The sequence below is a fragment of the Phragmites australis genome, chromosome 7 (genome assembly GCF_958298935.1).
Source record: "Phragmites australis chromosome 7, lpPhrAust1.1, whole genome shotgun sequence".
Lineage (NCBI taxonomy): Eukaryota > Viridiplantae > Streptophyta > Magnoliopsida > Poales > Poaceae > Phragmites > Phragmites australis.
In genome coordinates this window covers 22711586-22726390 of record NC_084927.1, presented here as the reverse complement: position 1 = coordinate 22726390, position 14805 = coordinate 22711586, and the positions used below count along the sequence as shown (strand labels likewise).

General features: G+C 50.0%; 1 protein-coding gene across 1 annotated transcript; it reads right to left on the bottom strand.

Moving 5' to 3' along the window:
* Window positions 1–616: 616 nt before the first annotated feature.
* Window positions 617–13907, bottom strand: LOC133925481 (uncharacterized). Its single transcript, XM_062371395.1, has 4 exons — window positions 13836–13907; window positions 977–1735; window positions 756–885; window positions 617–672 (listed from the first exon to the last, which is right to left on the bottom strand). The coding sequence occupies exons 1-4, from the start codon at window positions 13905–13907 to the stop codon at window positions 617–619; spliced, it is 1017 nt and encodes a 338-aa protein (XP_062227379.1).
* Between the last annotated feature and the right edge of the window lie 898 nt (window positions 13908–14805).

The window sequence follows — 14805 nt, the reverse complement described above, 5'->3', positions numbered from 1 at the left end:
GCGGCGCGGGAAGCCGGCGAAGGGGGCCAGCGGCGCAGGCGGCCAAGGGGTCCGGCGGCGCAGCCAGGGGGCCAGCGGCGCCAGCGGCGAAGGGGGCCAGCGGCGCGGGCGGCCACGGGGTTCGGCGGCGTGGGGCACGCGGAGGAGGCGGCTGCGTCGGCCAAAACGGAGGAGCCGCCTGCCGGGCAAGCGGAGGAGGCGTCGGCGTGCCAGGCGGCGGGACAGGGGAGGGGGGGCGAAGGTGTACCTGGCGTGGATGGCGGAGGAGATGTCCGTGGCGGCGCGGGAAGCTCGGTCGTTGATGGATAGGGGCTCGATACACACTTCCTACAGATGAGGTTCGAAGATGCAATTTTAGGGGTCCCTCAAAGATTTGGGGTGAGAAAGGGAGCCGGTTGGAGAGGTTTTTGTACTGTTTTTCCTAAAAAATAGGATAAGAGTGGGAAAGGGGGCCGGATGGAGATGCTCTAATATTGCCTTCCTTCTTTCTTCACTCTCTCCATCCACTTCTTGAAATAGGTGCTATATATGAAGAATATTAAAACTTGGTCAGTGATAATTGCATACACTCGAAATAATGCTAGAGTAGTACTTGCATGCTAAAAAATGATTAATGTTAAATCCTGTTGAGGGCCTGATTTGTGACCACCCCTACATCCACAACTAACAACACTGAATATAATTTGTGCAAATTAGTTTCTAAGATAGCACAAAAACACTACTAACAATGATAATGTGCAAATATTAAATAGTACCTCCAAATATAGAAGATAGATCATCCATAAGATTGCTTGATGAAGGCTGAGTGAAGGGAGGAGCTGAACCCGAAAATGTCCTCACAGTACCAGAACCAGAACTACCTTGAGGTTGAACATCAAAAGGATTCTGAAAAGTTAAAATTATCAGAGAAAAAAAACAAGGTTAAACCCGGACAAATTGTCTACAAAAACAACTCATGCAGCTGCTCAGTGCTCACCGTTGTTGAGGTTTGTGATCTTGGTACACTGCTTGATCTAGAAGGCATACCAAAGATAGACTCAAGATCAGGTAGCGCTGTTGCTGCTCTATGCTTATTTTCTCTTGCCCGTGCTTCAGATGCAGCCCTTTCTCTAGCTTCATTAGCAGCCCTTTGTCGAGCTTCAGCAGCAACCCTCTCAAAAACTGCTCTTTCAGCCCTCCTTCTTGCTTCTGCTGCAGCTTTCTTAACAGCAGCTCGCTCAGCTTTTGCCCAAGCTTCTGCAGCAGCATTCTCCTGAGATTCTGCTGCTGCCTTCTCCCTAGCTTCACGAAGCGGATCTGCCGACGCTGGGCCGGGAGAGGAAGCCGAGGGCAGCGCGCAGGGGAGGGGTGGAGAAGGAGGAGGAGGAGGAGCGGGAGCGGACGACGATGTAGGGCGGCGGCGGGCTCCGGCGAGCGGCAAAACGGGGCGCCGGCGGCCGGATCCGGCCCGGGCGGGGGCGGATCTGGCCGGCGACGGCAACGGCGAGGGGGCGACGGCCGGCGAGGGCGAGGAGGCGATGGTGGGCGCGGAGCGCGGCGAGGCGAGGTGCACGCTGCGGCGGGGCGGGAGCGAGCACGGGCACGGGAGGGGGCTCGAGAGGAGAGGCGGGTGGCCTCGAGGAGGGAGGCGGCGGAGATGGCCCGCTGTGCGGGAGAGGAGAGCGCACGAAGCGATCGTGCCGTCCAGCGCTTTGATCCGACGGACAGATTTTTTGGGGTGACGTGGCTCAACGAGCTTCCAGAGAATGGACGGCAAATACTATGTACTAGTGATTTGCGCACGCAGTGCTGCGAAGTGTAAAGCTGTATATATTTTTTTATATGTTATTTTTTTGACAATGACGTATAAGTATTTTCTGACAATGATTATGTAGAGTTACAAGAGTAGTACTGCTATTTAGATGTTGCTGGAGGCTAATTATACATTATGTAGCTGTACATGATTATGGCTGGAAGAGGCTGGCGCTATCCTGATCTGAGTATTTTGTTACAGGTGCGCATGCATGTCTTACCAATATCTACATGAGTATATTACATGAAACGTAATGGCAGTATTGTTTCAGTGTTTGACAGATTAACAGGCTGGTTAACACAGTTTCAAAAGCAAGCTTCAGCAAAAAGGAAGAAGATCGTGCTCCATTCTGTGGCAAAAGACCAGCAGTGCTTCAAAAGTCAAAACGTGCTCGTTGTGCCTGGAACTGGAAGAGGAAGGATCGGTATTTTTTTCTATGCGCCAGTTGTAAGGCAGTGGATAGGAAAAAGTGGCATGTAGCTGGAATTTACCTTCAAGTATTATTTTTCTGCGTGTGTGAAGGCAATGGATTGCTTGTTGTTTTTGGAGTGTCATTTTTGCTCTTTTTGCGGGTGTGGCTGTCCTCCTAGTCAAGGAAACAGGAAGTTAAAAAAACAGAGACATGTAGGTGTGAAAAAGTGTGGGAATAGAATTTAATGTAGTATAAATGTATAGAGGGTAATTGCTTGTTGTAGTGATAATATATTGTTGGCATCATGTATTGGTAGGTAAAGAAAGAAAAAATGTAAGGCAGTGAAAGGTTTGCGTTTTTTTCTTTTGTTTGTGTGTGCAAGTGTATCAGGCGAAAGATTTTTTTTTAATCATTTCTAGAGGGATGAAGCACTTAATAGGAGTAAAAAGTTTGTTGTAGTCTGGTGTAAGAGTGATTTTTAACTATGATTGAAAGCTAATGGATTTGGAGGCTCTAATAATTGTTTAGGAGGGTTGTTTGGAGGAGAAGCAGGAAATGAGATAATTTCTGTAGAACTGACAGTTTATTAGCCTATCTTACATTTTTTTTCTGTCCATGAAGTTTACTATATGCAGTGGAATAGTTTAGTACTTTTATATGGTAAGCTGTTCAAAGAATATGGGAAAAAAAGATTACACATTAGCCATTCTGTATGTGTGATGCAACAAACATAACAAGCAGGATTTCATAACATAACTGGTAGAAGTATTATGTCAATTGTTAAAGTATGGATAGCACTATGCAGTAACAGTAACAAAGGGGAAAAAATTGGTTAATAATATCATGCATAAGATTGCTGATAAGGTGTCTATGCTATTTTCCTATGTGTGAGAACCATTCATTTATCTTTATTGTGTAGCTCCTAGTGCTTATATTATTTTCAAACTACCGTTTTATTCTGTACTTAACATGGACAAAGCATTATGAGCTTGTAGATAATAATAGATGTTGTTTTGATACTTAGATGACATCACATGCTTAATTATTTGATCATTAAAATATAGTAAAAGAGAAACTTGTGGTTTGACTGGGAAAGCTGGCATGTTTTGATGGCTTCTATCCAATTATGGAAAGATATAGCAGCTAATACTATCAGTGTACTCTGCCGCGAGTTAATTTAGAATCAGAAAAATTTAGCAGTGAATTAATCTTCTGCCAAAGTTTCTAGCGTATTTTCTCGTTGAACTTATATTTCAGTGGCCACCAGCTACACCATTGTAGTTCCAATGTTGTATCTTTTGCTATTCAATATTCTGAAAATTCTTTCATAGAAATAAGTCAACTATGCATCAAGGACAAGCCTTATGAAGGTTTTAAGGGTTTCACATGGCCTCTGGCCGTATACACGTTGATCTTCTGTTCCTGTGTTGATGAACATGCTAGATACAGGATATGGTGATCTGGCACCAGGATAGGTGGTATCAGCTGTGCTTTTAGCAAAGTCTGTTGTTCATGTTCACATGGTTTGTTTGTAAACAATGTTCTAAGCTATGTGGCAACTTTCTAACACATCAAAGAGAACAAAAGGGTTGTGATATATGGAGATTGAAGAAACATTTGAAAATATAAGGTGATATATGTAGCACAACAGTGAGGATTTTTTTAAAAACTTTTTTGTAATATAGCATGAGGCACAGTATAGGATATCGTTACTTATTTGTTAATATTATAATCATGAGCAAGAAGCAGTTTACATGCATATGAAATAAATTAATTGAATGTTCAAAATTATAAGCAAAGACTACTAATTGTAAATGTTCTGAAAATAATAAATAGCTTCGAAGGTAGTTTGTTTATTAGCAATTAGAATCTTAGAATGAGAATAATGTAATGTGCTAGTTTCGGGAGTTTGAAGTCTACCATTTTTGAAGTATCTGTGCTATCTTGGAATAGTCTTTTGCGGGTAGCAGAGTGTTTAGCCACAGCGGCAGTGTCCCTGCATGTTAAATAGATAAGTAGTTGGGATACCACGCAATAGGTTTATAAATATTTTCACTTTGTATGTATTGGCAGTGAGTAGATACAGGAGTTCAGTTTTTTTGAGTGGGGATTCATCTTGTGATAGTGAAGGTGGAAGCGTCTGCAATATGAATTCAGTATATAGTATCATTAGATGATAATAAGAGACTATTGTATGTGTTTGTATGTATACTTAGTAGACTCTGATAAGAAGTGTATACTTACAATGTTTGCTGATGTGGCTTTGGTACTTGTTTTTTCAATCGGTTCTTGTGGTGGAGATGTAGTGTCTCTCGATCCAGATCGTATGGTAGGATCAGGATTAATGGCATAAGGATCGATTGGATAATTGTGTGTTTGAGATGTTGGCTGGGTTGTTGATGATGTTGGATGGGTTAACAGATGCAGTGGTTGTTGGGAAGATGATGAGTATCTATGCTGGTGACTCTTTGTGTATTGAAGTGTGTGTTGTCTCCCATAGGTGGTAATGACAGAATTGATTTGGTATGATTTCTGGGGATTGTAATAGCTTTGCTCTGTCAAGGTCATTCCAAAAGTATATTTCAAGGATACTATCGCTGCTGTCGGTGACACAGGAACTAGGGGTCCCCAAGTCCCGAGGCCAGATCAGCAGTTTGCCACGTGGCGCCCTCCCGCAGGGATCATCTCCGCGAGGTATGAGAAGACTAAGTCCCGGGAGAGGGTGCTCGGGGCCATGAATAGTGGTCCCCGAGTACCCGAGTTCCCCGATGACCCGAGAAGACTAAGTGCCGGGAAGAGAGTGCTCGGAGCCATGAATAGTGGCCCCCGGGCACTCAAGTCCCCCGACGACCAGAAAAGCCAAGTACCGGGAAGGGGGTGCTCGGGGCTTCGAACAGTGGCCCCCGAGCACTCGAGTACCCCGAGGACCCAAGGAAGTTAGTTCCGGGAGAGAGTGCTCGGGGCTGTGAACAGTGGTCCCCGAGCACTCGGTTCCCCAAGGATCCGAACAGTCAGTTCCGGGAGAGAGTGCTCGGGCCGTGGTCAGTGGCCCCCGAGCACTCGGTTCCCCGAGGACTAAGAAAGGGCATATCCGGGAGAGAGTGCTCGGGGTTGTGAACAGTGATCCCTGAGCACTCGGTTCTCGGAGGACCTCAGAAGTCCTTCGCCGGTGGCCCCTCACAGAGGTCCAGTGGTGAGGTGTCAACCAGTGAAAGGCCCGATGCCGCATTTAAGAGGGCACGTGGCCTGTCACTTCCAACTGCTCCTGTCACGCTCGTTGTCAGTCCCTGCCACGACCTGGCAGGGAGGCGTGGGGATATTTAATGCACAGGTCCCATCCCGCGACATCCGGCGCGCCTCGGGATAACATCGCAAAGACAAAGGTGCCCCGCCTGCAGCCCTGCTGTGTCAGGTATACAAGACCGAGTGGGCACGCCGGGCTGTTCAGTGGCTGCCCGGTGGACCCTCTCCGCGGCGCCCGTTGCAGAACGGCATGATGACGAGCCAGACCGGACGGGGGCGCGTTTTCAACCCTCCCCGTTACTTCGCATAGCAGCCCATGATGGTTGCTTTCCATTTTATGGCGCCTTGGAACTCACGCCCTCCCTTTCTGGGCACGCTACCGCCCCGGTGGGTATTTAAGACGGGGCGGGCTCCCCGGTGAAGGAGGGAGACAGAAGGCGAAGGTTGAGAATAGCAAGTCGAGGAAGAAGACAGATGTTCAGTACAAGCACAAAGCTCAGATCACTGAAGAACAAGGAGCCCGAGGCTCTAGGCTAGACAAATATTCTTGTAACCAGCAACATCTCTGAGAGACATTCTCAGAGCATTTATAGCATACACACAGGAGTAGGGTGTTACGCTCAGTGCGGCCCGAACCTGTCTAAAAGACCTCATATGCATTTACTACTTCTGCATCCGATCATTCCATTCCACCTGCATCACATTTACGCCCATTTATTTCACCCGCAAAACAGATTCAGAATCATCCCCCCGGCCGAATCTCAAAGGGGGTCCCTCCGGATCCCTGCTTGAGGAGTTCACCCTCCGACAGCTGGCGCGCCAGGTAGGGGGGTTGCATCCCTGAATTTGTTTTGTTTTCCTGCACAAAAAATGGCAGGTGGACATCGTCTCCGACGCACCGACTCCAGTTCCAGTGAAGAAATGGAGCCCCTCGCACAGGAGGCCCCAGTCTCTGCTGCTCCTCAGCAGCAGTCACGGTCCGCCCGCACGGCGCTCCCCTCTCATGGGGACCATGTGTCACACCTGGTTTTAACGGCCAAAACCAGATGCGGCTTATGTGTGCCCAGGATGTTCAACACACATAAAGACGTCACAGGTGAAGTAACAAAAGTAATACTTCTATTAAATAAACATTAAACTTTTACAGCAATTGACATATATTGTCTTCTATGAAGATATCTGCAGCGGAACAGAAGCACTGGTGCCCAACAACACCGCAGGCAACTGACCGGGAGACACGCGCCTAAAACGTCACAACCTCGTCTTGATAGTCTTCAACATCTTCACTCACTGAACATCAACACATATGTCGCATGATATAGGGAAAATAGCAAGTGTGAGCACATAGAGTACTCAGCAAGTGGGGGAAAGTAATGATATGCAGGCTTATACCAAGAATATGCTAACAAATGGTATTTTTGCGTAAATGCGAGTAATGAAAACATATTTGGACTGAAAAACATTAAGCAGTTATTAAATGAATGTAACTCATACAGTTCAGCATCCAGCATACAAGGCTCCCCACCTTGCACACCATAACCTTCTAGTACTCCCTGTACTATAACCAAAACCATCTAGTACTCCCTGTACCAGAACCATAACCACTACCATCTAGTACTCTCTATACCAGAACCATAACCACAACCATCTAGTACTCCCTGTACCAGAACTATAACCACAACCAAACTCATAACCACAACACACTAATCATGTGAGGATCCAAGTCTCTGATATCCGTGAGCACGGCTGTTATAACAGTTTTACACTCTGCAGAGGTTGTCCAGCTTTCCCCACGAGTCAGTGAATTCCATGTTGCCGTGTTCGCAAGACACTTAGCACACGCCAGTGGTGTGCCGCCAAGAATCACTGTATGACACTTTCCACTAACCAGAGACTAATCCAGTATGTGTCTGCCCACTAGGTTTCACCGCCAGGCTTTTACGCAAGCAAAGCTCATACCCAGAAGCCCCCTTTTGTGCTAACTCAACGCACACTGGACAGACTCTAATCAGTATGTCACGCCTTACCCATATCAGCCTCATGGTTGGTACGTTACTTCTTGGATTGTTGCTCCACGAACCGGTCCTTACTTAGGTAACTTGAGCAAACACTAAACCAACATCATAACCATGACAACCATCAAAACTACTTTTCTCAAGGCCTAAGGTTCCATGTTGCTAGACCATTAACACATTAACCACCAATGTTGTATATGTTCATTAGTCAAGATCATGACACTTCTTAACATCCCAAAAGCATGGCTAAGCAATCTACCCATAAAAGACACCTAACCATAAACCATCTAGGTTTCAAGGAATGATAAGGGAAAATCTAGGGAAACCCCTAACATAGGTGACTACCCATCATAATGACTCTGCATGCAATTTTGTAAAACAAAACATTTAAAACATAGGTTCAATATGATTAAGGACACTTGCCTTTTTTCCAATGCTGTTCAGTGTTGTTGAAATCTTGATCTTGGAGTCCCTCGAACTGCTTCGGAACGATATCGACTAATCACGAAAACTACCGATAAATAACACAAAGGAAACACTAAGAACAACATACCAAACATCATCAAAACACTTCAAAAATACTATGGTTGGATAGGGATGATTTTAGGAACATTTAGATGCAAGAATTGTCTAAATCAGAGTTAAGATGAAAAGAGAATAACTTTCGGAAGATGGATTAGACTGAAAAGAAAATGCTGATTTTCCGGAACTATCTTTCTATGGGAAAGGTTTTATCGCACAATCACTGTGTCAGGCTTGACAACATTATTGTGAAAGATTCAAGAAGTGTAGGGCTGACTAGACTTCGCTGACTAGGCTAAGGAGAATGATGTGGCGCTGACTTGGCATGCTATGCAAGTACCATCTTGGATTAAAGAAAGCATACGCTGAGATCTAGTATCGACCACCTATGATGGATCAAAAAGGCTAAAGGTTACGCTTCTAGGTTTAGGATACTACTGGTGACTCTATGTAGCGGTGGTGGTTTGGGTTTCATCAGAGATAGCGATCGGGCACGTGCCCACAAACATCGATGTCGGCTTCAGTAGTGTTTCAGTGAAACGAGGGAAGCATGGCGTAGAACACGGAAAGACAAACTTAGTGGTATGGTTGGTTTTGGAAGGGGTCATCCGAAGTAGCGGCAAAATAGCGATGACTGCTTCTAGGTTTGGTGGTGACCGTGAACAGATGCGAGAACGAAGACGCTCGCGTTCCAGGAGATTGACTATGAAATTTGAGAAACTGTTTGAACAAGGATGTTCATATAACCCGGGAACACAATGCTATGGCATAGGTTTTGGTAGATCATCCACTGAGAGGAAGAACGATCAGCATAGATGAGACGGGTGATGGCTGCGACATGCTATGGTTGGCAATGGCGTCCTGGTCGTGTCACTGCACAAACAGGGATGGGCTCCTAGGGTAACATAGAAGACTCCATGGGACACGCCGTGACGTGATTGGTGCATCCATACGGCTTTCGGATTGACAGGGGACGCGAATGCAAATCCGGTGCGCGTGCAGAACACGTCCAGAAACCGGACAGCGGGTATGTCGACCTTGATTGCGGTAGTTTGGCTGCTCTACTGGCCGAGCTGGTTGGTGAGGGCGTGGGGAACATCATGGGGCATGCACCGGTGAAAGGGCTTGGTGATTTGACCTCTGGTCGGTCGGGAACGTCGATGCCAATCAGCTACAGCGCGGCTGTCCGCGACGATGACGACCGTGGCGGCATAGATCGGGCTTTGGCCGGGGCTAGGGCTTGGCTAGGGACTTAGTATGATGCTAAAACAGTAGTAAGGGAGGAGAAGAAGAGATCCTCATGTTACTTTGGTGGTCGAGGAAGAAGGATTCACGGAGAAGATGACGTAGCGCATCACGGGCGGCGGCGACTCCGGCGAACGGCGGCGCTTCGGCGACACACGGACAGGGCAGCTGTCGGAGGGTTAACTCCTGTCGCAGGTTTCCTGAGGGACCCCTTTTTAGAGATTCGGCCGGGGGGATGATTCTGAATATGTTTGCTGGAGAAATAAATGGATATGAATGCAATGGCAGGTGGCGTGGAATGATCTAATGTAGAACGCAGTAAATGCACTAAAGGGATTTTTAGACAGGTTCGGGCCGCACTGAGCGTAATACCCTACTCCTGTGTGGATGCTATAAATGCTCTGAGAATGTCTCTCAGAGATGTTGCTGGTTACAAGAATGTTTGTCTATCCTAGAGCTTCAGGCTCCTTGTTCTTCGGTGGTCTCAACTTCTATGCTTGTACGAAGATGTTCTTCTCTGCTCCGGGTTCACTGAGATTCACCTTCCATCGCTTCAACTTGCCTCTTTCTTCCTTTTCTTTTGTTCGTGCCTGCTGTCTGCCTTAAATACCCGCTGGCAGTTGCGTGCCCTGAAAGGGAGGGCACGAGTTCCGAGGCACCATAAATGGAAAAGTGATCATCATGGCCTCTCTACGAAGTGACGGGGGGTTGAAAACGCGCCCCTCGCCCGGTCTTCGGTCGCCATAATGGCGCTGGCAACGGGCGCCGTGGAGAGGGCCCACCGGGCAACCACCGAGCGGCCCGGCGTGCCCGTTCGGTCTTGTACGCCTGCCACAGCAGGGCGGCAAGCGGGGCGCCTCGGGCCTCGCGACGCTATCCCGAGGCGCACCGGATGACGCAGGATGAGACCCGTGCATTTAATGTCCCCACGCCCTTCTGTCAGAATATGGCAGGGACTGACACCGAGCGTGACGGGAGCAGTTGGAGGTGACAGGCCACGCACGCCCTTAAATGCGGCATCGGGCCTTTCACTGGACGACACCTCATCGCTGGACCTCTGCGGGGGCCACCAACAAAGGACTTCTTGGGTTCTCGGGGAACAAAGTGCTCGGGGGCCACTGTTCACGGCCCCGCGCACTCTCTCCGGAATTGACTGTTCGGGTCCTCGGGGAACCGAGTGCTCAGGGGCCACTGTTCGCAGCCCCGAGCACTCTTTCCCGGAACTACCTTCCTTGGGTCCTCGGGGTACTCGGATGCCCGGGGGCCACTGTTCGCAGCCCCGGGCGCACCCGTCCCTGTACTCGGCTCTTCTGGTCGTCGGGGGACTTAGGTGCTCGGAGGTCACTGTTCACCTCCCCGAGCACTTTCTTCCCGGCCACTTAGACTTCGCAGATCATCGGGGAACCCGGGTACTCTGGGTCCACTGCTCGTGGCCCCGAGTGCCCTCTCCCGGGACTTAGTCTTTTCGTACCTCGCGGAGGTGAACCTCGCGGGAAGGCTCCACGTGGTGGATTGCTGGCTTGGCCTCGGGATTCGGGGACCCCTGGTTCCTGATTCACCGACAGCAGCAGAGACTTATAGGACTTGGGGGCATGGAATAGAGGTAGGAGAGGGTGTGCAACTCATATATATAGGGCTAGGGGTGGCTGGTTGAGGTGGAGTCCAAATCGAACACGAATCGGATTCGAGTTTGAGTCGGTTACGATTTCCTTTTTTACAGCTCTGTATTCCGAGGATGATATATACATCGTACGGACTCCAAATTGGACATTTCTTGATTCTAAATTGTAGTACTCGAAAAGATCTACAACTGTTGTAGTCATTGGAACTTCCGAAAACGCCAACTTAATTTCCAAAAATGCATCACAAGATAAACTATTTGAACTCGGACTTCTCTGCGCAGCACTGATTTCGGGGGCTATTACTCTTAACTCTATTATCCAAAAGAGGACTTCCATAGGTTCAAATCGAAGCTCTCGACGAGACCTACAACTTTGGTGTTGTCAAGATTTGTATTTGAGGCCGTTTTGAACTCTGAAACGTCATGAGAAGATGAGACTGTACAAGACTCCGCGAAAATTTGCAGATTTCGTGGATCTTTTGTTGGGCCATCTAGAAGACTTGGCTGAGGGTTTGGACTTAGCAAGATTGAGTTCAAAGACACTCTAGGTATATCTAGGGTTCAGAAAAGAAACTTTTGCAGAGAAATTTGAATAGGATTTGAATTTGAATTGAGCTTGGAGTGAATTTAAGAGAAACGAAAAATGATGTTGAACAAGAATAGGAGTAGATTAGGAATTTGAATTTGGGTAGAATTTGAGAAAGAGGAGAGATTGACTTCAAATAAGGATTTGGATAAGATTTGAATTGAGCTGGAGAAGGATCAGGTATGATCAAGGATTGAATAGATGATGAATTCAAAGATTTTAAATTCCAACCATTAAGATCCTTAACTTACTCACTACTGAGTTTTGTAAAAACCTTTTCAAAATCTTTTTCACTCAAAACACCAAACAGAAAGAAAAGAAAAAGAACTCTAATGCATTTACCTGGCTCCTAACAAAACTCAGCATGCAATGCAAACAAAATAATAACCTATACTGATTGATTGATTAAGAAAATAGGTTTTAAACCTATACTACTGGTGAAGCTATTCAATACTTTTGGAAAATTTTAGAAATTTGAGGAATCTAAAAATCAGGGTGTTACACCATGTAGCTGGGCCCAGCAGGGCCGCCGCTGCCGTTGCGAGCGCACCGCCTAACCCTCAGCAAGCGGTAGAAACTCCTGCCGTGAGGTCCACGTCTAGACAGTGCCGGACGCCGTTACGGCGCAGGCTCGCCTTCGGCGATGCCAGTCCTGGGAGCGCGCTGCTTGCTACGCAAGCTCTCTTCAGGCACCCGCTAGTCCAGGTGGCCGGGGAAACCCCAAAAGGCCGCTGGCTCCAGGAGGTGGCCGCCCTGGTGGGCACGGCTCACCGTCAGGTGTTGGCTGAAAGCTCCCGGGGCTACCTCCCACCGCGGTGCAACCAAGGCCGGTCCGTCCTCAGGTGGCGGCCGAACCGGCCGGGGGGCCTCCAAGCGGAGTGCTGCCCCCCCTGGCCACTACCAGAGCTCAGGACCTCTGCTTGCATCTCAACGAGCGGAGGGCCAACGGGAGTCCCGGTATGAGGCCGAAGCTGAGGACTAGGCCTCCTCCATGACGGCCCATGACAGCCGGGGCTCCCCGACTCGCCGGCGTTCACTGCCCAAGGGTGCTGCCCATGCTGCGGGGTACAGCACAGGCTGCGCACCTTCACCAGCGAGCTTCGTCGGGTCAACTGGCCCACGAAGTTTAGGCCAGAGCTGCCGGAGAAGTATGATGGGTCCATCGACCCCGTCGAGTTCCTCCAAATCTACACCACCGCTGTCCAAGCAGCCAGCGGCAGTGAAAAGGTGATGGCCAATTATTTTCAAGTAGCCTTGAGGGGCTCTGCCCGTTCTTGGCTTATGAACTTACCCCCAGGATCCATCGGCTCCTGGGATGACCTCTGCCACTAGTTTGTGGCTAACTTTCAGGGCACGTTCACGCGCCCCAGCTTGGAGTGCGACCTCCACGCCGTGAAACAGTAGGAGGGGGAGACGTTGTGGCACTTCATACAGTGCTTCAGCCAGGTCCGCAACACCATCCCACGGATAACCCCCCATGCCATCATTGTCGCGTTCCGGCAGGGTGTCCGCAATGAGCGGATTCTCGAGAAGCTGGGCACGCACGAAGTCGAGACCACCGCGGAGCTGTTCGCGCTGGCCGATAAGTGCGCAAAGGCGGCGGAGGCTCGGGCGTGGCATGTTCCGCGCCCTGAGCAACCCGCTGCCGATCAACCAAGTCCTTCCCGCTCTGACAGGCGGGAAAAGAAAAAGAGAAGAAGGCGCGAAGCTGTCCCTGTCGTGCCGGCTCAGGGTCCTGCCCGCAGGCCAGCCGAGGAGCCTGACCGCCGGCCGGTGCGCCGGGCGGCCACCGACTGAAGGTCCGCGCCCGCAAGGGTTCCGGCTCCTGCGAGGGCTCCTGCTCCCGCAAGGGCCCCCGCTCCTGCGAGGCCCGAACAAGGGAAGTGGTGCCAGATCCACCAGACCGAGTGGCATGATCTCACGGAGTGCCGCACGGTCAAAGGCCTCATCGAGCGACGCCAGAGGGACCGCGAAGAGCCCCGCAGGGGCGGCGACGACAGAGCTGCCCCCGAGAATCAAGAGCTTGGTTTCCAGGAGCCTGAGCACACCATCGCCTTCATCGACGGAGGCGCGTACACGCCCTCCTCCCTCCGCTGTGTCAAGACCATGCGGTGCGAGGTGTGCTCGGCAACCCCGAGCACGGAGGCCGCAAGGCCCCTGAAGTGGTTGGACTCCCCGATCACATTCAGCCTGGTCGGCCACCCCGCAAGTACTGCAGGCATGGGGCGACTACCCCTGGTAGTGTCCCCGACCATCTGCAACGTAAAGGTCAGCAGAGTGCTGATCAACGGGGCTGCAGGCCTGAACCTCCTTTCCCGGGAGGCCTTCGAGAAGCTGTAGGTGCCTTCCAGGCGCCTAAAGCCATCGTTCCCTTTCTATGGGGTGACACCCGGGCACACCTTGCCCGTCGGGCAGGTCGAGCTGCCCGTAACATTTAGGAGCCAGAACAACTTCCGAATTGAGAACGTCATCTTCGATGTCACGGAAGTCCCCCTCCCCTACAACGCCATCCTCTGGCGCCTGGCGCTTGCTCGGTTCATGGTGGTCACACACTATGCATACCTCACGGTTAAGATGCCGGGCCCAGCAGGGCCCATCTCCGTGCCTGCCGAGCAGCTATACTCGGCCTTGGTCTCTGCTCGGGCCGAGGTTGAAGGACACCCAGGGGGCCCGAGACCCTCTTCATCCAAATCACGACTCATCGCCGACGCCTCCGTTCCTACAAAGGAGGTCGTGGTGGGCGAAGACGCTTCCTAGGTCGTCCGAATCGGCGGTGACCTGGGCGGCAAATAGGAAAGCGCGCTCGTCGCCTTCCTCCGGGCTAACGTCGACGTGTTAGCGTGGTAGCCGTCCGATATGCCCGGGATCCCTAGGGAGGTGATCGAGCACCACCTTTCTGTGCGCCCGGACGCACGGCCGGTGAGACAGAAAGTCCGGCGGCAGGCGCCCGAGCGCCAGGAGTTCATCCAGGAGCAAGTAAGTAAGCTCCTTGATGCCGACTTCATCCGAGAAGTCCTCCACCCCGAGTGGCTGGCAAACCCAGTCATTGTCCCGAAGGCCAATGACAAGCTCCGCATGTGCGTCGACTACACCGACTTAAACAAGGCTTGCCCAAAAGATCCTTTCCTTTACCCCGCATAGATCAGATTGTAGATGCAACCGCGGGGTGCGATCTTTTATGTTTTTTAGATGCAAACTCTGGTTATCACCAAATTCGCATGGCTGTAGAGGATGAAAAAAAAAATCTTCTTTTACCACTCCAGTGGGGACTTATTGTTATGTATCAATGCCATTTGGTTTGCGCAACGCTGGGTCTTCTTTCCAGCGCGCTGTGCGCATAACCTTGATTCGCAGGTCGGCCGCAACGTC